This window comes from Sceloporus occidentalis, unplaced genomic scaffold, assembly GCF_023333645.1.
Source record: "Sceloporus occidentalis isolate IW3139 unplaced genomic scaffold, rSceOcc1.0.p SCAF_94, whole genome shotgun sequence".
Classification (NCBI taxonomy): Eukaryota; Metazoa; Chordata; class Lepidosauria; order Squamata; family Phrynosomatidae; genus Sceloporus; species Sceloporus occidentalis.
In genome coordinates this window covers 2,639,557-2,660,920 of record NW_028317074.1, presented here as the reverse complement: position 1 = coordinate 2,660,920, position 21,364 = coordinate 2,639,557, and the positions used below count along the sequence as shown (strand labels likewise).

General features: G+C 39.4%; 1 protein-coding gene across 1 annotated transcript; it reads right to left on the bottom strand.

Annotated features, from left to right (window-relative positions):
- Positions 1–313: 313 nt before the first annotated feature.
- On the bottom strand, positions 314–18,384 carry LOC149284402 (sterol regulatory element-binding protein 2-like). The gene is made up of 19 exons (XM_089496760.1): positions 18,303–18,384; positions 12,887–13,240; positions 11,407–11,618; positions 10,953–11,093; positions 8,830–9,051; positions 8,110–8,224; positions 7,276–7,457; positions 6,889–7,081; positions 5,024–5,208; positions 4,540–4,801; positions 4,050–4,219; positions 3,642–3,810; positions 3,278–3,389; positions 3,059–3,171; positions 2,839–2,968; positions 2,424–2,589; positions 1,747–1,926; positions 1,558–1,669; positions 314–534 (listed from the first exon to the last, which is right to left on the bottom strand). Exons 1-19 carry the CDS (start codon positions 18,382–18,384, stop codon positions 314–316), a joined length of 3,321 nt encoding a protein of 1,106 aa, XP_089352886.1.
- Between the last annotated feature and the right edge of the window lie 2,980 nt (positions 18,385–21,364).

Sequence of the window (21,364 nt, the reverse complement as noted above, 5' to 3'; positions counted from 1 at the left end):
ATTAATCTATACTGCTCACTTAGAGCATACTAGATGCAAACATGTTTTGCTCTGAACCCTTTTGCTTTCTGAGATGATTCAAACCTGTAACATGTATATTTAAGAACGAACTTTAGTTTCTATGACCACGAAGCATTCAGGATGCATAGCTTGGTTCTATACAAGACAAAAGGCGTTTTTCAGCTACTCATTTCGTTTCATTAGGGGGCATCCAAAGCACTACTTACTACTGCAATATAGAAAAGGGGGTTAATAAAAAGGTGGTATTTAAACATCTTGGTATGTTTGATATCTACTACACAAAACGTCCATTTCAGGAGGCTGCCATTGCTGTGCCTCCACTTAGCTTAACCATCATCTGCTGACAGTCATGGTAAGAGCGACGATCCCCAACTTTCTCAAGAGTCCGTGCGGCTTCAGCAAGCATAACCACCCTCTGCCCTGGTGAGGATAAGAAAGATAAGGGAAGGTGGCGACAGGCCAGAAGAATGGCTGTGGCTCTTTCCCTCTGTCCAGGTAAGGAGTCAATTTCACCTGTTAACAAAGAGGAGAGCATTAATGTCTTTATTTATTTGTTTTAACTGCGATAAAGTTACAACACCCATAAATCTTAATTACATTTTGTTAAAGGTGTCCTGTAAACACATCCGGGAGGGCCAACGCAACATGCACAAATATCATTTTTTTGCTCAGATTCCCATTCTCTGAGCCCATTTGGTTTCACATGGGAGGAAACAGTCTTAATGAGTTGGGTCTTAAAGCCCGACATCAAACTCTTGCCTGATATTTTAAAATGGCATATTTTGTTAGGTATCTTGTAAAATAACCTTGGGTTATTTACATTCCCGGTGTTATTACAGATGTACAGATGGCCAAGCATCCCCCATCCATCGGCTAAAATAACCGATTCTCATAGTTCGCTTAACCCCCTCCTGTCATGTTTCCTATCATTCTGGAGGGCACACAGACAGCACACCGGGCATCTTCAAGTTATGATTCTACTATGGAAACAACCATATTTCTGTGTGACCCCAGTGAGATTTTATGGCACCCAAGACAGGATACCTGGCATCCTTTGAAGAGATAGTGGGGGCCAAGTAATATTTGGCCATATCCCCAATATTTATGCATTAGATAGGTGTTCTTACTTTGTTTTGTGTACTTATTGGTCATTATTCTAGCAGTAATGTAAGAAAAACCAATGTGTATGCTTTTAAGCTTTTTAGGTTGTGCTCTTCCCCATCTGTGCATATTTGCAGGTTCTGGCTAAATCTTAGGGTTGTGCAGCCCCTCCTGCCACACACACACCTCATTGAGTTAAAAGTGCAATGATTCAGCTCCTTGGTAAGCAATATAAACTTAAAAATTTAGATGGAATCCCAAATATTTTATGTCTGTGTGTTTTTTTAATCTTTTCATGGGGAAGGTGCTGAATTCTTGCTTTGTTATATAATCCTTTGAAGATAACCTGCAAGATACTTTAACCTTTACTCTGAATATAGGCATTTTACATAGCACTTACTTCCCCAAAACAAATGTTAATAAGTTGGCACCAACCTCCCTTGCTGTTATGTGCCGATCGCTTCTGCAGGCTATGTTGAAGCAGCTGGTGGGTGCGAGTTGGACTTGCTCCAGCCATTAGACGTACTGTGGCTTCATGCAGGAACAGCTGTTCAAGAAATAGATAAACATTATTCAACAATAAGTAAATAGCTACATCATAGATCACTTTCAAAACAAACATACCTTGGAGTGGGCAAGCTTGAAGGAGAGAGCCAGCCTGCGCAAGCTGCTGAGATCTCGCTGAAATCCTGTCAGGACAGAGGTGGACACATGGGTGGCTTCTCCTGATGCTGAGCAGGACTGTCTCTGCCACAGTGAGGTACGCACAGAGAGCAACAGGTCACACACCAAGAGCTGCATTACCTGGGTGTATTTGAGAAATGTTAGACAAAAAACCCAGTGTTTGTGTTTTATTTGTGACACAACATTTTGACAAATTTAACAATAGATCCCATTTCATCAGTCTAGGATCCCATTTCCTGTTCACATAATGATTTCCCACTGCCCAAGTAAGTAACCAATATCCAGTACTTTAATTTGAATATTTTATGTGAAGACAATTGGAGCCACCATACTGCACTGAAGAAACATTGCACAGAGCATGTTGACATGCAATGCAACAACAATGCACCATGGGGACAGCAAAACTTTGATGAATGGACCACTTCATCTCCATTTTTTCTTATCTGGACGCCAGTTCTGTGATGTTGAAGTACTACTTCATAAAGCGGATACTCTCTCTTCCATACAAGTAATGTAGAAAACAATGTGTGGTCATCAGTGTATGTGAATGAATGTGTATACACAGGAAAAGAACATATTCCAAGAACCGTAGGCTTGCCACAGCATTGTGTAATCACCTTGTTAAGGTCACTGTTGCCGGTGGTGCTCATGTTCAGGCTATTCCACAAGAAAGCGCTTGCTTTCTCACAATGACAGTAGGAGTTCTGAAGACCATCAGATTTTCCTACCACTGACGTTTGCATGGCTCTGCATACATGAATCACTGCCTTTACCAGAGGATTACTAAAATTTCAAAATAAAAATAATTTATTAACATATGGCAATGTCAAGTGTACTTGTTTATTGCAATAGATAAAAGAACAGAGAAATAATAATTCTACAGATTTCCTATTACATTAAACAATTACATTGTATTTTCCCTCAAGAGCCTTTTGCTTCAATAATGAAAGATTAAAAATGTTCTACGACAACAAATCTGTATTTCAATCACTCTGCTAGTAAACCAAGTCACTGCAACTGAGGAGAACATACTGTGAGTCAAGAAGCTTGGGAATCCTTTCCACATCTGCATAGTTAGATTTCACCGCAGCATCATCACCTTGCAACCAGCCAATTGCCATAGAAGATACAGAGAACCACCATCGGCAGATTGGATCCGTGCCTACAAAATATGAATAAAAAATAATTATTTTTTTTTTATTTTTTTTTTTTAGTGAAGAGGACCTAACTTCAGACTTATGCAGCACATTACCAGCAGATGAAAACATGGTAGAAGATGCCCCAAGTGGCAGGGAGGTGATGCTGCCCACAGAGTCTGCAAACATGCAGAGAAGCTTCAGATACTCTTGAGCCATGGAAAACTCACTGTAGAAAATATGATGATGAGAAAAATGTTAGTTATAAAGCCCTAATATTATAAAACTAAGATTGTCTCAGCATCTCTCTCATGTAAACAGAGTTAAGCAGATACCTTTTTTCCTCATCACTTAATCCTTTATTGGTTTCTGGTTTTGCCAAGGAGTACAGTGCTTTCTCCAACAAGAATTCACAAAATGATCTGTGGATCTGAGCTATGGGATCAGCTGCAGAGAAAAGAAATAAAGATGTCTGACTTCGCATGTTCTTTACAATGCATTTTGTTAAACCAACCACTCCAAAAAAATGTACTATACCAAAGTCCTAGAAACCAATTTAAAACGTTCTATAAATTTACTTACATAATCGTAGGTATGTATGATGTATACATTTAGGAGAGTTACAGGACTATAGAGGAAGTGATGGTCTGAGCTAGAGAGAATAAAATAGTCATGCAAACGAGACATACTACAAGTTACCTGGGTTTCTTGCAGAGGTGTAAAGAGACTCCTTCGAGACACACTTCATCGTCCAGTTACAGTTGATGAAGAAGTTCTTTCCAAGTGGGTGTGAAAGCCAACGTAAGCAATCTGGGAGAGGTGGTCTCTCAGAAGAGCCAGTTCTCTGTGCACAGCCGAGGAAGTAAGCCTGTGTAAATAAGAAAGGGAAAGTTTAAAAGATGTCAAGTTGTGGGGAGGTGAGAAGGGAAAGAATTTAGGGAAAGTAAATTTGCCAGATAATGTTAGACAAGGTTAAGTTTCGCAACAAGGCACCTCAAACAATTACACAGACATTTAAAAATAAAATAAAAAGTTTACGGGTGGCTTTAAAATGATGAATTTAGTTATAACAGCTCTTTAAGTTGCTCATAAAAAAAAAGGACTTACAGACAGGAAAGACCATCTTCCTGGGAAGCTTGCTTTCATCTGCACAGCTGTAGTTAGGTGTATTTCAGCCATCAAACTTACTGGTATCTTGTCACCAGCGCACTCAGCCAAATTTACAGCGCACAGAGCAAGGTTTAGTCCTGAGTAGCTCCAATTGGAGGGTAGCTTCCCTACAACAGCAAGAGGGAAAAGTTAATATAAAAGGAACTGGAATCTCATCTTTTCGTTGCTAAAAACCTAAAACAGAGACAGCAGAACTGTATCTAGGTGCAATGCCCACAATGAGTGTCTCATCCAGACTGTTTAAAACAGCTCCTCATTATATATCCACTCATTCTTAGCAGTTCATAAGCTTAAAGAAAATCAGCTGCCCGTCTGTGGTCATTATCCCAGCTCTGTTTCATAACTCAAAGCAAATGCACACATTTTAGTGTTCTTCATATATTTTAATCCTCCTTTGTACGAACACGTTTCCAGCAACAAGCTTTACCTGTCAGATACAGTTGATGCAATTTGTGGTACACAAGAGCAGCATCCCGTGCGCTGGTCATAGCCTCATCCTGAAACTCGGCTTTCTTGTAATAACCAGGGGTGCGTTTCAGCAGCCAACGTACAAGGCTCATCTTCTGCAGACTGCAGCGGATTATGTTCCAAGAAAGACTGCAGGCAAGGTCAAAACGGGAAGCAGGCAGTGACCGTCCTAACACACACAGGCAGGTCTGCAGGTTAACTGCTGCTGCACCAAAATCCCCCTGGCAGAAGAAAAAAAAACTCAATTAAGAAGATCAGAATAAAAATAAACTGATTAGTTTTACATAAATATTGTGAAAGGTTAAAGTAAAAAAAAAATCAAAGTAACAAGCATGATTTAGAGAAGGATAAATGCAATTTATTAATCTGTTTATAGCCTAAATATATAAAAAAAAAAATTCAGATTTGCTTACATAATAAAATAGTGTAAACCACTAACATACCCGCGTAAGATCCAGATCAGCCTGTTTTCTGTGTCGCCAGAACTTCATCGAAGAGCGTGAATGTGTTCGTGTCACTGGTTCTCCATGGATTAGCAACTTCATAAAGACACTGAGAACAATCACACCATTTGCAAGCCAAAGTATTAAAGTGGGGATAAGCCAGTCAAGCCAACTGCCAGAAAGACCTGCACATCATATGGGGAAAATGCAAATTTGGTAAGTTAACAGCTAATGAGCCAAGTATATATAACTTTACATCTTATTAAGTGATTGATCGTGTGTAGAAGTAAAAAACAAAACAAAACAAAAAAAACTATGAGCATATTACGTTGTAGTACAAGGTAAAGTAACTCTTTAACTATGACACATGGAAGTAATGTGGGATAGAATTGTGTTCAGTGCTCAAAAAAACCATAATAATCAAAAGGAAAAATGATCTTAAGTCTGAGCCTGTCAACATGCAACTTGTGATGAGTCCTAAAGTGGAGGCAAGATGAAAATGTGAATAAGTGTAAATATAAAATGATGGTCTGTTGTACAGGGGCAATGCTGTAGAGAAAGCTACACTGTATTGGAAGACTGAAAATGTCTAAAAGCAACTGCAGGAACTGCTATAACACAAGCTTAAGTTTGTTTTGTCTATTAAGCAAGAGAGAATACAAACAGCATAGTTAACTAGGATGGCTCTGTTCCCTTTAATGTTTCACATAAATTATTTATTTTATTTAGTACACATTGGTATCCTCTGTTAACCCCTTCAATCCCCTATAGACTTACCGGGACATCCAAAAAACGCCTATTAAGAAACCCCTTTGGACGTCCCGGTACGTCCAGCCTTTCTTGCAGCGTCAGGGACACATCCCTGCCGCTGCACGGGAGACCAGGCTGTCGTTTCACAGCCTGGACTCCCCACTGACACCAGAAGCCGGCATTGCCGGCTTTCTGCTGTCCGATCTGCTGTAACAGCTTCCGGCATGAAAGCTGTTACATTTCAAACTGCCCGATCGCAGGGGATATCCTGTCCTCCGATGAGGCACAGATGCTGTGATCTCTGTGCAGGTTTGTGAGGACCTGCATAGAGATCACAGTGTGATTGGTGCAGGGGGATCGCGGGGAGGGGAGTGTGAAACCATGTCTCTCACTCCCCCTCCCGTCCTGAAACAGAAAAGCAGAAAAAAGTTTATTCATTTAAAAAAAAAAAATAGTAAAAAAATCATTCAAATATTAAAATTTTGTAAATAATAATAAAAAAAAATAATGTGAGCTGTGATGTCACTGTGACATCACTGGCATGTTCAGGAGGTCCCCAAGAGGACCTCTAACCATTTTTGTGTAAAAAAATTTAAAAAACCTTACATCCCATTGCCCTAGCATAACATCTAGCCAGTATAACCCTCCTGCCCCAGTTCACAAGCCCCAAACCCGTTAAGCCATAGGCATAAAAATTATACAAAAAATGTACACCTTATAGTATGCTCCCTGGTGCTGGGAAAGTATGGAAAATCTATATAAATTAGGTATTTCTGAAATCAGGACACCTGAATTGATAAACTTGGAGGGGATTTTCCATCACTTTACCTAATTTTGTGAGGATTCAGAGGGAAAATGTAAAAAAAATTCTAAATTTTCAGCTAATCATCCAACTATGGTATCAAAAGAAAGCCCTATCTCTCCTTGAAAAAACAATATATAGTTTACATTGGTACACTATTCACAGGAAAAGAGAATAATCTCTGAACCGACATAGCGCACAAATGGCAAAATTGCTCTGGGCTTTGAGGTACCAAAAACCCCTGGGATTGAAGGGGTTGAACAAATTGACATTTGCTTTGAAAACGGCAGATGAAAGGTTTGTTGCACATTACCAGACATATCGATGCCCAACATGCTCCTTCCTGTGCCATGCTGCATGGTGATATCAGGCTTCTGGCCATCCTCAGAAGGTAAGAGGGAAGTTAAGGGGTTAAAAGACAAACAGAGGAATGTCATGGCGCAGAGAAGCATCCGAGACCTGTCCAACATGCCCAGTGCTGATGGAGAGTCTGGCTCATCTTTAACCTTAAAAAAAAAAAAAAAAAAAAAAAACACAAAAAAACAGGACAACTTAAAAAATAGCATAATGTAAACGGTTTTATCAAAGAGCAATATGAGAGGAGAAATACAATGTAACTGAGCCTATAAGAACAAACAAAAAGGAACCCAATGTATCTTTTAAAGACAATTCCTATAAAATAACATAAAAAAGGACATACTTTCTCATCATCCAGCAGTGGGCTCCCTGGCTCAGAATCAACAGAATATGGGGAGAATACAGCAGGCGATCCAGAATCTGATGGTGGTGGGGACATCATCAAAATGTTTTGGTTGAAGTCATCCATCTTCATTTCTATACTTGTGTCCACCAGGCTGCTTAAATCAATTCCCTTTAGGTATTCTGTGTAAGAACATAAAGCCATTATTGTGACAAACATTTATATAGACAGACAAAACCAACAAGAGTCACAGAGTCAATTTAGTCAGAATAGATCTGCAATAAGTGAATTGTGTATGCAGTTTTCAAATTACATAATCCATTTTTTTTTTATATAGAAATTCCTTATATTTGAAATATGGAAATATAGCATAAAGTTTATGTATTTTGGTTTTAAATAATCAGATTTTTAAAAGGAGCTTTAACCTCTAAATAAACTGTAATCTATCAAGAATGGACCATTAGCATAGACAAATCACACAGTGGCATAACTACAGGGGTCGCAACTGCGACAGGGTCATTGCCTCTAGGGGGCACAGGACGACCTCTGCCACCACTTGTTCCGCTGCAAGTGGTGGTAGGGGGTTGTCCTGTGCACCCTAGAGGGGAGACGGCATGGGAAGACCGGAAGGTATTGGGGTCACGCTACAGCTACTCAAGAGGTGAGACGTACGCGGATGCAGGCATGCAAGCATGAATGTCTACGCAAAGCACGTGAGCATGAATGTGCATGCAAATGGCGTGAGATGGTGCTCCCTTACATGCAAAATAATGAAAATAAAACCCTGTACAATGACACAAGCTAATGCAAGACACACCAGTTTTGCCAACTCACTATTTTTCTGGTTAGCCAACTTCAGGGCCATGTTTTCTTGGCGCAGTTTTTGGTTTACTTGTTGCAGGTATTTTATATAATCGATTGCTTTCTTCAGGACTCCTGATTTGTGCATCTGACAAACACACACAATATAGCAATTACAATAAAATAAACTACGTCTTTTGAAATATATAGCAACCACTACTCTGTGATAGTAGAATTTATATATCCAAAGTAACGTAAAAAGGTTGTGAAGTGTTTAATTTTGTTTTTTTATGGCGGATAAATGCTTACAATACATGAAACTGTTACAGCCCCTTTCTCTTTAAAATATATATCATCACTATAAATTAGAGTTACCCGGGAAAAAATTTAAAGTCTCTTCTTAAACCAAGAAGCTTGTTAAAAGGTGGTTTTCCACCTTTTCAAGCTAGGGTTAGGGAGTAAACTTCTCATAGCTTCCCCACATGGTTTTAAGGTGTAAAACAAATGCCCATAAGACTATTATTTTTACTACTATAGGCATCCATTGTACACATGAGCACTAAAGACTGAAAACTCTCTAGCATTGTCATTATCTAAAACTAAGTAAATCAGGCTGGATTCTTGTCAGCTTCATAATTTTAGTATATGAATTTGTTCAGCTCAACCACTTTTGTTGCTAACTTGAAACAGGACTACATTGTTAGGTGGTAAGCTAATAGAGGGATCAGTAGGATTTATAACAGTTGCACCCACCTTAGCATCAGTGCCCATGACCAGGTCTTTTAGCTCAATAATTTTATCATTAATGGATGATCGGTATCTCTTCTCAATGATGTTATGTGTAGTCCGTCTCTCCCCTTCTTTTGGAACTTCTGGTTGTTTCAAATTACCTGGCACTTGCTTGAATTGCATCTTATCCTGACCCATCATGACTGGCATGGTCGTCAAAATAGTTCCACCACCACCCATCAGGGTCTAAAATGAAGAAACGGTGAATTGTAAAAAAGGTGTCTTAGACATTTATAATTTTGTGAACAAACTGATTATTCGGTTTTGTGCCAAATCACAATATACAGTTCACGGATTCAACTTCACAAATTTTCTGTGGCTCCCTACTGCTAGCACGTAAGTATTTGGCTGTTAAAACGTAGCCATATTATATATATTAAGAAAAGGCTTGCTCGGATAATGGAAAAAAACATATGATAAGATCAGAAAACATATACAGATATTTTCTTAACAGATGTCCGTGTAACCCCTTAAAGACAAGCCTGTTTTTTCTTTTTTTTGTACCCTTCTTGACCAAGGCTGTTTTAACACTTTGTGGTGCCCATGTTTAGCTGTAATTTTCTTCTCTCTCTCATTTAGTGTATCCACACAAGTTATATATTGGCTTTTTTAAAACAACGGCTTCCTTCAGATACCTTTGGTTTTTTTTTTCATTAAATCTAAATTTCCTATAAAAAAATTAAATGGTGAAACACTGGAAAAAAGTACAGTGATACCAACCATGCATGGGTTTGTGAATTATAATGCCACATTTGGGACATGCGCTTTTTTTTCTTCTTCATTTTGACATTTGGTCAGTCGGCGCCTATGCCCTATTTGAGACATCTGAGAAGCTGGCCAATTCAATTTACCCCATCAAACCAAACATTGTTTTTTTGTTTTATAAAATTATAGTGTTTTTCATGTCCGGATTTTTGGAGAGATACAGCAATGATTTTAGCACTGTATGGTTCACCTGATGGTGACATCACTGCATAATTTATAAATTTTACTACATTTATATTTAACTATTTTTATTTTGTTAAATATTTTACTAATCACATTGTGATTAGAAAGCTGGTCTCCACTAAATTGCATGGTTGATTGCAGTACCTGTATTTAACCTGCAGGCCACACTGGGCCCCTGCTGCCGATTTCGGTGTTGCGGATTGCCTTGACATCGACGCATTACAGCAACAATATTTAAGCGAAGATTGCTTTCTAAGCTTGGTAAATCCCATGAAGTGCCAGGCACCTCGTTGGTCATTAACCGACTGTTTTTGCGTGACGTGCCTGGCACGTCATTGGTTGTTTAGGTGTTAAAAGGTGACATGAGCAAAATAAAAGTAAATGTATATCTCTGTACCTCTCAATGCCACATTACCCTATACATCCCAAAAATTACTATCTCATTCTGAAGGTTGCTTATGGGGTGGGAGGTCATGTCATTGACTCTCCAAACACAATGCAGATAAATAAATTTAGGCTAGCAGAACATATATGGTTAACCAAACGAACACTACTTATGCAATATAAATGCTATAGAATCATCACTGGCAGTTAAAGAATACACAACACCTTGACCTATATACATGGTGATAAGGATTCAAGGTAAGTTGATAAATCATTAATGGCTTTTATAGCAAATGTTTTCTAAGCAGCGCTAATCAGATCTTTACCCCCATTCATGTAGATAATGATAATGCAGATCTAAGAAATGCCTCAAAAGTCATGGCCAACTTTGATGAGGTGGGGGGGGGTGGACAACAGTTTGGTGACATTGGTTTACGTTTTAACTCTTTCAGGAAAATCCAAGCAGGGCTTCATTGAGATATCCCTTTATCCAGTGGGTGGGCGCATCCAGGTTTCTTTTCCCCCTTGGGGTCGGGTTCAGCAATGTAGAGGGTAGCTTTCCACCTTTTCACCGTGCTAGTCATTTTGCCAGCCCATATGAAAAGTTACACACACACATATATATATATATATATATATATATATATATATATATATATATATATATACACATATATATATATACACACACACACACACATATATATTTTAGCTGCATGCAAGCCTCACACCACAATTCTTATACTCACAGGTACTTGCAGGGTTGTAGTCTGTAATGGAGCAGCAATTGTTGTTATTCCTGGGTTCTGGACAGCAGTCATGACAGGACTACCATCTGCCTTTAATGCAGTCAGTACCAAGGATTCTGTTTTTATAATTTGTGGCTGCACCAACACCTGGTGAAAACATAAGCACATGAGGATGCAGTAACTTAAGAGTCTATTTTTTTTTTTTCTTACACATGTTGTCCCAAAGTACTGTAGGGCTGTGAGTAATGCTGCTACCACTAAAACCAAGGTTCTCATAAAACTGATTTTTTGATCAATTTAAGCGAAGGAGATTAATAGTACGCATAATCTGTTCAGCGCTACTCCAATGGCCTGTGGTATACAAAAGAACAGTCAAGTATTCTACTAGTTGACATGCATGGTGGTTTAAACACTGATATATATATATATATATTCCAAGTAGAGAGATTAAAACAAGTACAGGAACCTGTTGAACTTGTGGAGTCACAGTCTGAACTGTAGCAGGGGTCAGTGTCTGGATTGCACTCTGTGCAGTTGGCGTCAACGTTTGGATGGTACCATTAGCAGACTGGGTAAGCACCCGCTGGGCTTGTACTGCCTGCACTTGCTGCTGAATAGTGACTGGTTGCATCTGCTGTGTTGTCATCAGGCTCTGAACTTGTGGCTGCAGCACTAAAAATTGAAACAATAGGATTTAAAGCTATACCTCATCTACGTGGCATACAAAATAAAAGTTACACAAAAGATATTTTAAAATGTAAGAGGAGCTGTGGCCTTTATGAAAATCTAGAATCTGGCTTTTTAAGAGAATAAATTATTCTGATTTTGATTTTCTTATCTTCTGTCATCATAAAATATATTACTCTATAATAAAACAGACTTGAGTAACTACGGGCGTACAGTGAGAGCCAGCATGTGGGAGTTGCTTGGTTCTGGGTGGACTCTTCTTGTATCTCTAGGCTTTAGGGGCAGCAGCCACTGACCATATCTTGGAAGGTGGCACATGTACTAACGCGTATGCATGCACATAAAAAGCAATGTCTTTATAACAAGGATTCAGAATTAACACTGATAGTGCCTGCATTGCATGATGGCAGTCTACACTGCTTATCAGGATAGGTGGCCAAATTGAAATGCCATAAATTAGTTTTAGGTAAAAATATAAAACAAACAAACAAAAAAAAAAAAAAAAACAGACTTCATTTGTTAAATATGTTCATATTGGAAACTGAAATGCACAATTAAATACTACGGGGGAAGTCAATGAGAAAATGGAAGGGCTTGACACATCCGAGATTCTTTTTTCTGGCGCTTCGCTGTGCAGAACTACGCAGGGGTGCCTCCTCTGGGGGACAGTTGGGGAGATCATTGATAACAGCCCAGAATAAAGAGTGCCACGTCTGTTCAGATTGGAGGATCGGGGAGAGGATGTCACCGGACGGAGCGCCATATTGCTTTCACATTAGGGCAAAATGACGGTTTATGTTTGAGGAGATGTGGACAGACATAGAAGAAAAAAAATGGAAGATAGAGGAAGAAGATGAGGAATTGGTCATCAGAGAAGGTGAGAATGAGTATGAGATGAGAGTAAATTTGGGCACGGGACAACATATTTTGCTCCCAAAATAAAGTGCCCCTGAGTTTTGTAGATTCAAAGCAAATTTGCCAAGCTCTGAATATATATTATATCCCCAACAATTTAACCAGAGCTTTTTATAGTATATACATTTGTATGCATAGAACATATATACATTAGGTAAAGAGGGCTCTATTCACAAGCTTACAATCTAGAGGGCATGGAGTGTAGAAATACATAAAGGTAGAAAGATAAAAAAATTTCACTACATGAGAAATATAATTATCTGTTTGTAGTAATGGCGGTAATTTGTAAACTACATTCGCATAAAGAATCAAACGAAAAATACAAGTCACTCTCTTACCCTGGAAGCTTGTGGTACCGGCATTTTGGTAGATAAGAGGCTGCTGTATAAATCGAGTCTGGGGGGCTGAGCTGAAAGTGGGTGTTAGCATCAACGTCTGCTGTAGTTGTGGCTGAGGGGGAGACTGAAGCAAGGGTCGAAGAGGTGGAGCGGTCCGCTGTGGTGTTGACTGGGTGGGTGACTTGACCGTTACAGGTGGCGGCTGAGATGCTGTGACCTGGTAGGATTGTTGATGTACTGTATTATAAGCCTTGGATGCATCACCTCCAGTGCTTCCCTGGTAGGTCTGACATAGTTGTTCCTCAAAGAGATCAGGGAACTCTCCAACTTGGTTACTAACAAACTGAAGCATTTCTAGAACAAGAAAAATTAAGCAAGACTCGTTTAAAATATGGAAGACTTATACTTTGAGGGGAAAGGAAAAAAAAAAAAAAAAAGGAGGGGGTGGGGGGAGTACCCGTAACCATGCAAAGACACTCTCCTGTCACCCAATACACTGCCAGCAGCCTTTTTGTATATATATATATATATATATATATATATATATATATATATATATATATATATATATATATATTTTTTTTTTTTTAATTTATTTCAATAACGTGGTAAACTCAGACGAGTAGGCCATTAAAAAAAACCTGATACAAAAAAATGCTAATAGCGACTTTGCTTTAAATTCAGAAATACTATTAATAATGAAATAACACTAATTTATGACAAGAATAAACATGGGAATTCACTTATTGTAGATTACGAAGCACAAAAGATGGAAGAGTCAACATTGCTAAGGTTTATTGACTTGTATCATTTTACACGGAGAGATACTACGAGTGACATCAGCACAGAGCAAATATACGCTTCAATCTTTTCAGGTTCATTGAAACGTTTTGCAAAATGATCTATCCAGCCTGGACACCCATTACTATCCATTGTTTATGAAAGGCCACATAATGCAACAATCCATATACCGTATTTGCTCGATTATAAGACGAGGTTTTTTTCAGAGCAAATGCTCTGAAAAATACCCCTTGTCTTCTAATCGGGGTCGTCTTCTAATCAGACCTCAAATAGAGTCTGATTAGGAGACTAAGATCCAGATCCCCCGCACCGCTGCAGGGGACCTGGATCCTCCTGTCTCACCCCCCCCCCCATCATACACACACTTACCGGTGCTTCCTGCTGTATTGCCGGGGCAGCGGGTTGACGTCTACGCGATCCGCGTAGACAACGTCCGCTGCAGCCGGAAGGAGGTGTGGCTAGCAGCGGGGGTTGTCTGCGTCCGTCGCGCAAACCTTCCCCGACTGTCAGAGATCAGAGTTCCCCGCACCGGTGCGGGGAACTCTGATCTCTGACAGCCGGGGAAAGTATACGCGACGGACGGATACAAACCCCCGCTGCCAACTCCACCTCCTTCCGGCTGCAGCAGAAGGCGACGTCAACCCGCTGCCCCGGCTGGAAGCACCGGTAAGAGAGGGCTGAGAGGGGAGGGGAGGGGAGAGTGTGTGTGTGTGTGTGTGTTAGTTAAATGGGGGTATAGGGTGTGTGTGTGTGTGTGTGTGTTAAATGGGGGCATAGGGCATTTCTGGAGTGGCGTTAAGGGGGCATTTAATAGAGCACTCTGCCTCCTGAAATGCCTTATACACCTATATGCCACTCTGCCCCATAATATGCATTTTAACCCCCTAAATGCCAGAGTGGCATATAGGGGTATAAGGCATTTCTGGAGGCAGAGTGCTCTATACAATGCCTTTTAACTCCCTTAATGCCACTCTGCCTCCTGAAATGCCTTATACCTCCCTATATGCCACTCTGCCCCATAATATGCATTTTAACCCCCTAAATGCCAGAATGGGATATAGGGGTATAAGGCATTTCTGGAGGCAGAGTGGCATATAGGGGTATAAGGCATTTCTGGAGGCAGAGTGGCACATAGGGGGTCAAAAGGCATACCATGGGGCACAGTGGCATATAGAGGGTTAAAAGGCATATCATGGGCCACAGTGCCATATTGGAGTGGCAAGCCTGGGGGCAGATGTGCGTAACTGGGGGACAGGTTGGAAAATACAAGAAATAAAAACAAAAAAAATATTTTTCTCAATCATAGCTTTTATTAAAAAAAATAGTTTACATGAATTAACATTTACTGGTAAAACTTTTTTCCTTTAGGGTCGTCTTATATTCATAATATTAATATTCAGATTTTGGGGGGTCGTCTTATAATCAGGGTCGTCTTATAATCGAGCAAATACGGTATATACACACGCCAGTCTTGCTTCATTGTAACACAAAATTACATAACAGAGGTTTAGTAGGAAAAACACATTGGTTGACAATTTAGTAACCTACAGTACTAGCTGCTTAGCGTAATGAGACGAGTAATTTTCCCATTTCAATATTTTATCTTGCAGGAATCTGTCTAATAAAGTGATTGAATCTTCATGTTGCTTAGAATATTGTGCATTAGTAGTAGTCAGGGCAGCACTGGAAAAATGAGTATACAACGTGGTCAATGTTCACTGTACAAAAAAGAAAGGACCATTTATCCAGTACCAAAAAAAACATTAGGAAAAACTAATGCTCCTCTAGATGATTTATTGTAAATGAATCAAACTACCCAGAGGGTGTAAAAAGAAAAAAAATATTTGTTAAGTTCACAGTGTTGCATACAAAGTTTAGGATTTTACAGAATTTATGGGTGTTGCAATGAGTGAACCATAAACTAAAATATTACCGTTTAGCTATTCAATTTCTAAAGCGGTGTACAAAAAAAAAAAAAAAAAAAAAAAAAAAGCATTACAGTAAAAGCATTTAACCTAGGAAAGTGAAATTATTCCATTTCATCTGCATCTTATGTGTGCCTTTTTTACGTTATTTTAGCATATTTTCCCATAACAGCAAGCTAACCAGGTACATGTATTTCCAAAAATAATAATAATATATAAATAAAAGCAAGTGTAAACATACAGCTTACAAAAAAAAATGCCCAGCAGACAAATAAATGGACCTTTCTTCTTTTTTCCCATTTAAGCAAACATTTTATTAGATATACACTTTTGGAGGCATATAAGCACTTACTTGTGCTTTCTAAAGCGCCTCTCTCTTACCTTATAACTAGCCCTATGGCATTGCTTTAAGTAAACAACCAGAGAGCATGAACACAAAAACGTGCAGCATGTTTTCAGTAAATATTTATCAAAATTTGGAGTTCATGACTGATCTTTGAACCAAAGTATGGCTTTAACCAAATCACCTTAAACGGTCAATTTCATTCCCTAGATTACCATGAAGATTCAACAGTTACAATGGACAGGAGTTCAGGAATCTCCGGATAGTAGAATCCCAGCATTTTTTATATAATTTATTCTTATTTTAATTGGACTTGTATGGTTTCACTACTTTCTAAATCACTTATTTTTCCTTTTACACTTTCCCTACCAAGCATCCTTGATGCCATCTTATCAAAAAGAACACCTTAACCTTCCAGGATATAGGAATCAACCCACAAACAATGAATTTGATAAAAGAGATGCTGGACTATGGGTTACATTGTGTTTCTTGTACCATTTCTGAATATTTGCACACAAAATTGTGCAGATCGATCATTTGCCTGTTAATCTTCAACAAAACCATTACATAGCCACACAAGGTCAGTAATCCCTCAGTTCAAGGCTCGCCTTTGTGGAATGGGATCATGGAAGTTCTTTTATCTCCTCCTACAATGAGCTGAGAATACACGTGCTTGTGTTGAAAATATTACGCTGTATAATATCAGCACTTTAAGTACACAACATTACACTAAATATTACATTAAACAGAATGTTACCCAAACGTCTCATGAGTAAAGATGGAAGCACACCAACAGTCAACTTTCCTTTCACTCGACATCTCTAAGGCTAGAACGACAATTGTAAATAAGCTTCTTTTAGGTCGGCACCAGCAGTAAGTTATACAAAGGGAAGTGCCCCTACTTTCTGGATGCAATGTAAGCAAAAACTAGTAAGTCAGAGGCACAGAAACAATATACCAAACACCCCCCCATTTGGCATTGTTTGGCTCATACGAAGAATTGGGTACCACCAGTGAACAAATAACCCTCTTATTATTCAAATTGTTCAAAACATTCAAACATTTACATAAGTCCATCAAGTTTAACCCTTATACCTAACATTCCTACTCTTGATCCAAAAGAACGCAAAAAATAACCCTTTAAGCTACTTCAAATTCTGCCATCAGGGGAAAAAAGGCAATCGGATTTCTCCTTGTGAAACATAAACCTCATCCTAACACGTTTTATCGACAAATACAGCATAACGCAGAGCCGATTTAACCTACTTATTTCTTAAATGAGAAATATCTACGAGCGTGGAGATGTGGAATTCCCATTTGTGTTGTTTACAGATCTATTATATGCCTTCTTGTTAAATAAGAACAGGCGGAGGAGAAGGGAGTGAGGCTTTGTCAACATAGAGCTGTTTGTCATAGATTGTGGCTACAGAAAGATTGCAACCCTCTCTTACCATTTTGTCTCAGACATGTAATTTCATATATACACAAATCTCACACTCAAATAACTTGATTTTATTTATATTGTAAAATTAATCTGATCACCTTAAATGAAATCGCCCCAATTTTTGCTTACTGCCTCTTTACATAAATGTTGCAAAATATACACACACACATATATATATATATATATATATATCTCAAGCAAATTCTTGTGGGGGCAAGATCCAGGCAGCATCTTCCATAATCATAACAGCAACTAAATAAAACTATTACGGTAAAGAAACACAGGGGGGGGAAATGGGTTGATGTATCTTTATTTTATAACGAGGAAACGTATGATTCTGTGAGTCAGGAGCAGAAGGGATGGATACGGTACTTTACGAGGGCGGTGACCCCCAGGCAGCCATCAATATGCAAAAAGTTTACAGATCAAACCGATCCATCACGATGTAAAAACCGGTCATCGGTTTCTAAGCGATGCCCCACTATTAGCCCCGGCGGACACACCGAAAGGATTATAACGCGCTAAAAATGCTTATTTAACTTTCCCTTCTACTCGAGAACTACTCATGGCAATACTAAGAAATGTCACCCTCGACATTCGGTAAGGAAAGGGTTAATTAGTGTTCGTCTGACGATACACAGGACGAACATTTACTAATAATCATACTGCTGTTCGCTAAAGTAGGGTTTATCTGTGAATTCGAATTGCATCACGTTAAATCATTCATAGCGAATACGTCAGGCAACCTCCCTCAGAGTCTCTCCGGTGACAGTTCCAGCTCCCATTAGAAAGTAATAGAGTAATATCTCCCACCCATTATAACAATCCGCATTATCCCGCTTAAAACCCGTCATAGCATTTATTTAATTTCGCTTCCTTTATACACCATATGACATCACTTACCATCAATGTCTCCAAGGGTGAGTTCGTCGCCCAGCTCAGTCAGCGTCTCCATGTTTTCCATAGCCAGATCTGTCGTATCCATAGAGCAAGTAACAACTTACTGGGCTCAAGCTCCCCAAGGGAGCGTGTGCCTTGTCCCGACTACTGTCACTCCCTTTACCTCACACTCCTGACAGCAACGAAAGAGACGCCATGTTCGCCCAAAACTCCCCACCTTCCTACACTGACGTCAGAAAGTTGCGTTCCACATCTGACCACACGGAAACAGCGAACGTTTCAAAGCCAGGCCAGAGTGAGGTTTGAAACGCAACGCCCCCACCCCACTCATGATGAAACACCTCCATGACGCCCCGGCATGCGGTAAGCCCCGCCCTTTTTACTGAACAAACGCGTGCTGGATGTTTTGTTGTCAATGAGACCAGGCGCCAGTAGCCAATGAAAGAGCTTGGCAAGCTGTGGTGTGATAGTACGTCACTGATCAGGGGATACATATTTGCATGTGAAGGGCAACCCCCTGGTGTCTAACCAAGCCCACAGTGCATTGTATGACAGCTGTGATCGCATCCTTAACCCCTTTAATGCCAGGTGCCAACCATAAATAATTTATTTTTTACTTTGTGTGCAACACATGTAATGGTACACGCCTCTGGGTATTGTTAACTGACGCCAACGAGGGTTTAAGAGAAAACATACGTGTGTATGTTATAGTAACAAAAATAAGTATAGGTAACGACGAAACTAAATTAAGTAAAACAGCCTTGACGAATATCCTATTTAGCGTTTTTGTGGTTTGAACAGGATTCTGAACCAGGTCACATCTACTTTACTGCATTTCATCACATGTCCTAAAACTTTTTTAAGGGGCCCAGTCCTAGTTTATAGGTTTCCTCAAGTTGTTGAGGCTCAGCCGATGAGGAAAGTGGTTATACATGGTGTTGAGAGCCAAGCAGTGTCTCTGTTTTTGTGTATGTTCCTGTGTTCGAGTGATAATATCAGCCATTTTTGTCTGGACACACGTACAGTACGTTTCGTGTGGTTGTATGGTGTAATGCTTGTAGCCAATTATACCAAGATAATAAATAAACAACAACTGAAACATTTTTTGGATGAACAAAGGCCACGGCCTTTTATTTAGCTTATAACAAATTTATTTAACAATAACCAATCAAAAACAACTTTGTATCAATAACTTGTGACTGAATATCAAATAACAAAAACTCTTGGCCCACACCACAGAGTTATCAAATAATTTAATCAAGGCCAACTACCCAAGAAGCCGGTCAGCCAGTGGCGTCTCCAGCTTTCATATTTAGGGGGGCACATGGGGGCCAGGGCCCCTGCTGCCAATATATATATAAATATTAGACCCTGCTGCCGATATATATATATAAATATTAGCCCCTGCTGCCGATATATAGAAATATTACACCCTGCTTCCGATATATATTAATATTAACCCCTGCTGCGGATATATACTTATATTATACCCTGCTGCCAATATATATTAATATTAGCCCCTACTGCCGATATATATTATTAGTCCCTGCAGCCAATATATATAAATATTAGCCCCTGCAGCCAATATTTATTGATAATAGGCCCTGCAGCCAATATATATTAATATTAGCCCCTGCTGCCGATATATATATATATATATATATTAGACCCTGCTGCCAATCAAAATATTAATATTAGCCCCTGCTGCCAATATATGTTAATAATATAATATATATATAATATATAGCTGCCAATATATATATATATATAAATATTAGTCCCTGCTTCCGATATACCGTATTTGCTCGATTATAAGACGAGGTTTTTTTCAGAGCAAATGCTCTGAAAAATACCCCTCGTCTTATAATCGAGGTCGTCTTCTAAGCAGACCTCCGCTGGGGCCAGGCTGCTTACCAGTGCTTTGGTTGCGAGCAGCTTCTCTTCTACCAGCGGCAGGAGAACAGGAAGCTAGAAGAGTGTCACATAACTCTGCCTCCCCCTCCTTCCTCTGTGGGCGGAGCCAGAGATTGCTCGCACAGCCGGGCCCCTGCAGGGTGGTGGTGGTAGCATGGCATAGGGAGGCTGTACTCACACTCCTATCATCCCCAGGTTCCAGCATGTACTGGCTGCCTTGGCTTGATAGGAGTGTGATTACTGTTAGCAGTTATATATATATATATACCTCCAGAAATGCCTTTTAACCCCCTATATGCCACTCTGCCCCATGATATGCCTTTTAACCCCCTATATGACACTCTGGCATATAGGGGGTTAAAAGGCATATCATGGGGCAGAGTGGCATATAGGAGGGTATAAGACATTTCTGGAGGCAGAGTGGCATATAGAGGGTTAAAAGGCACATCATGGGGCAGACTGGCAAATAGGGGGTATAAGGCATTTCTGGGGGCAGAGTGGCAACCCTGGGGCAGATGTGCATAACTGGGGGGGCAGGTTGGCAAATAAAAGGAAATAAAAAAATATATATTTTTCTCAATCATAGCTTTTATTAAATATGAAAAAAATTGTTTACATGAATTCATATTTACTAGTAAAACGTTTTTTCCTATAGGGTAGTCTTATATTCAGGGTTTTTGTTTTTTTCCTAAATTAATATTTAGATTTTGGGGGGTCGTCTTATAATCAGGGTTGTCTTATAATCGAACAAATACGGTATATATTAATATTAGCCCCTGCAGCCAATATATATTAATATTAGACCCTGCTGCCAATATATACAAATATTAAACCCTGCTTTCAATATATAAATATTAGACCCTGCTGCCAATATATAAATAAATATTAGCCCCTGCTGCCAAAACATATATAAATATTTGCCCCTGTTGCCAATATATTTTATAGTGAAAAAATTGGACCCTACCCAAGCATTTCCTTGGGCCTGCTCAAAGCATGCAATCACTCCCTCTGCTACCACACCGAAAAAAATATATTTGCCACACTGACTGCAGATCAGGGGAAGACCGTGAGAGTCCGTCCTGCACCGTGACATTGAGAGGTCCTCTACTTTGTAATCATCCCCAGAGTCCCTTTGTCCCCTCATTCACTAA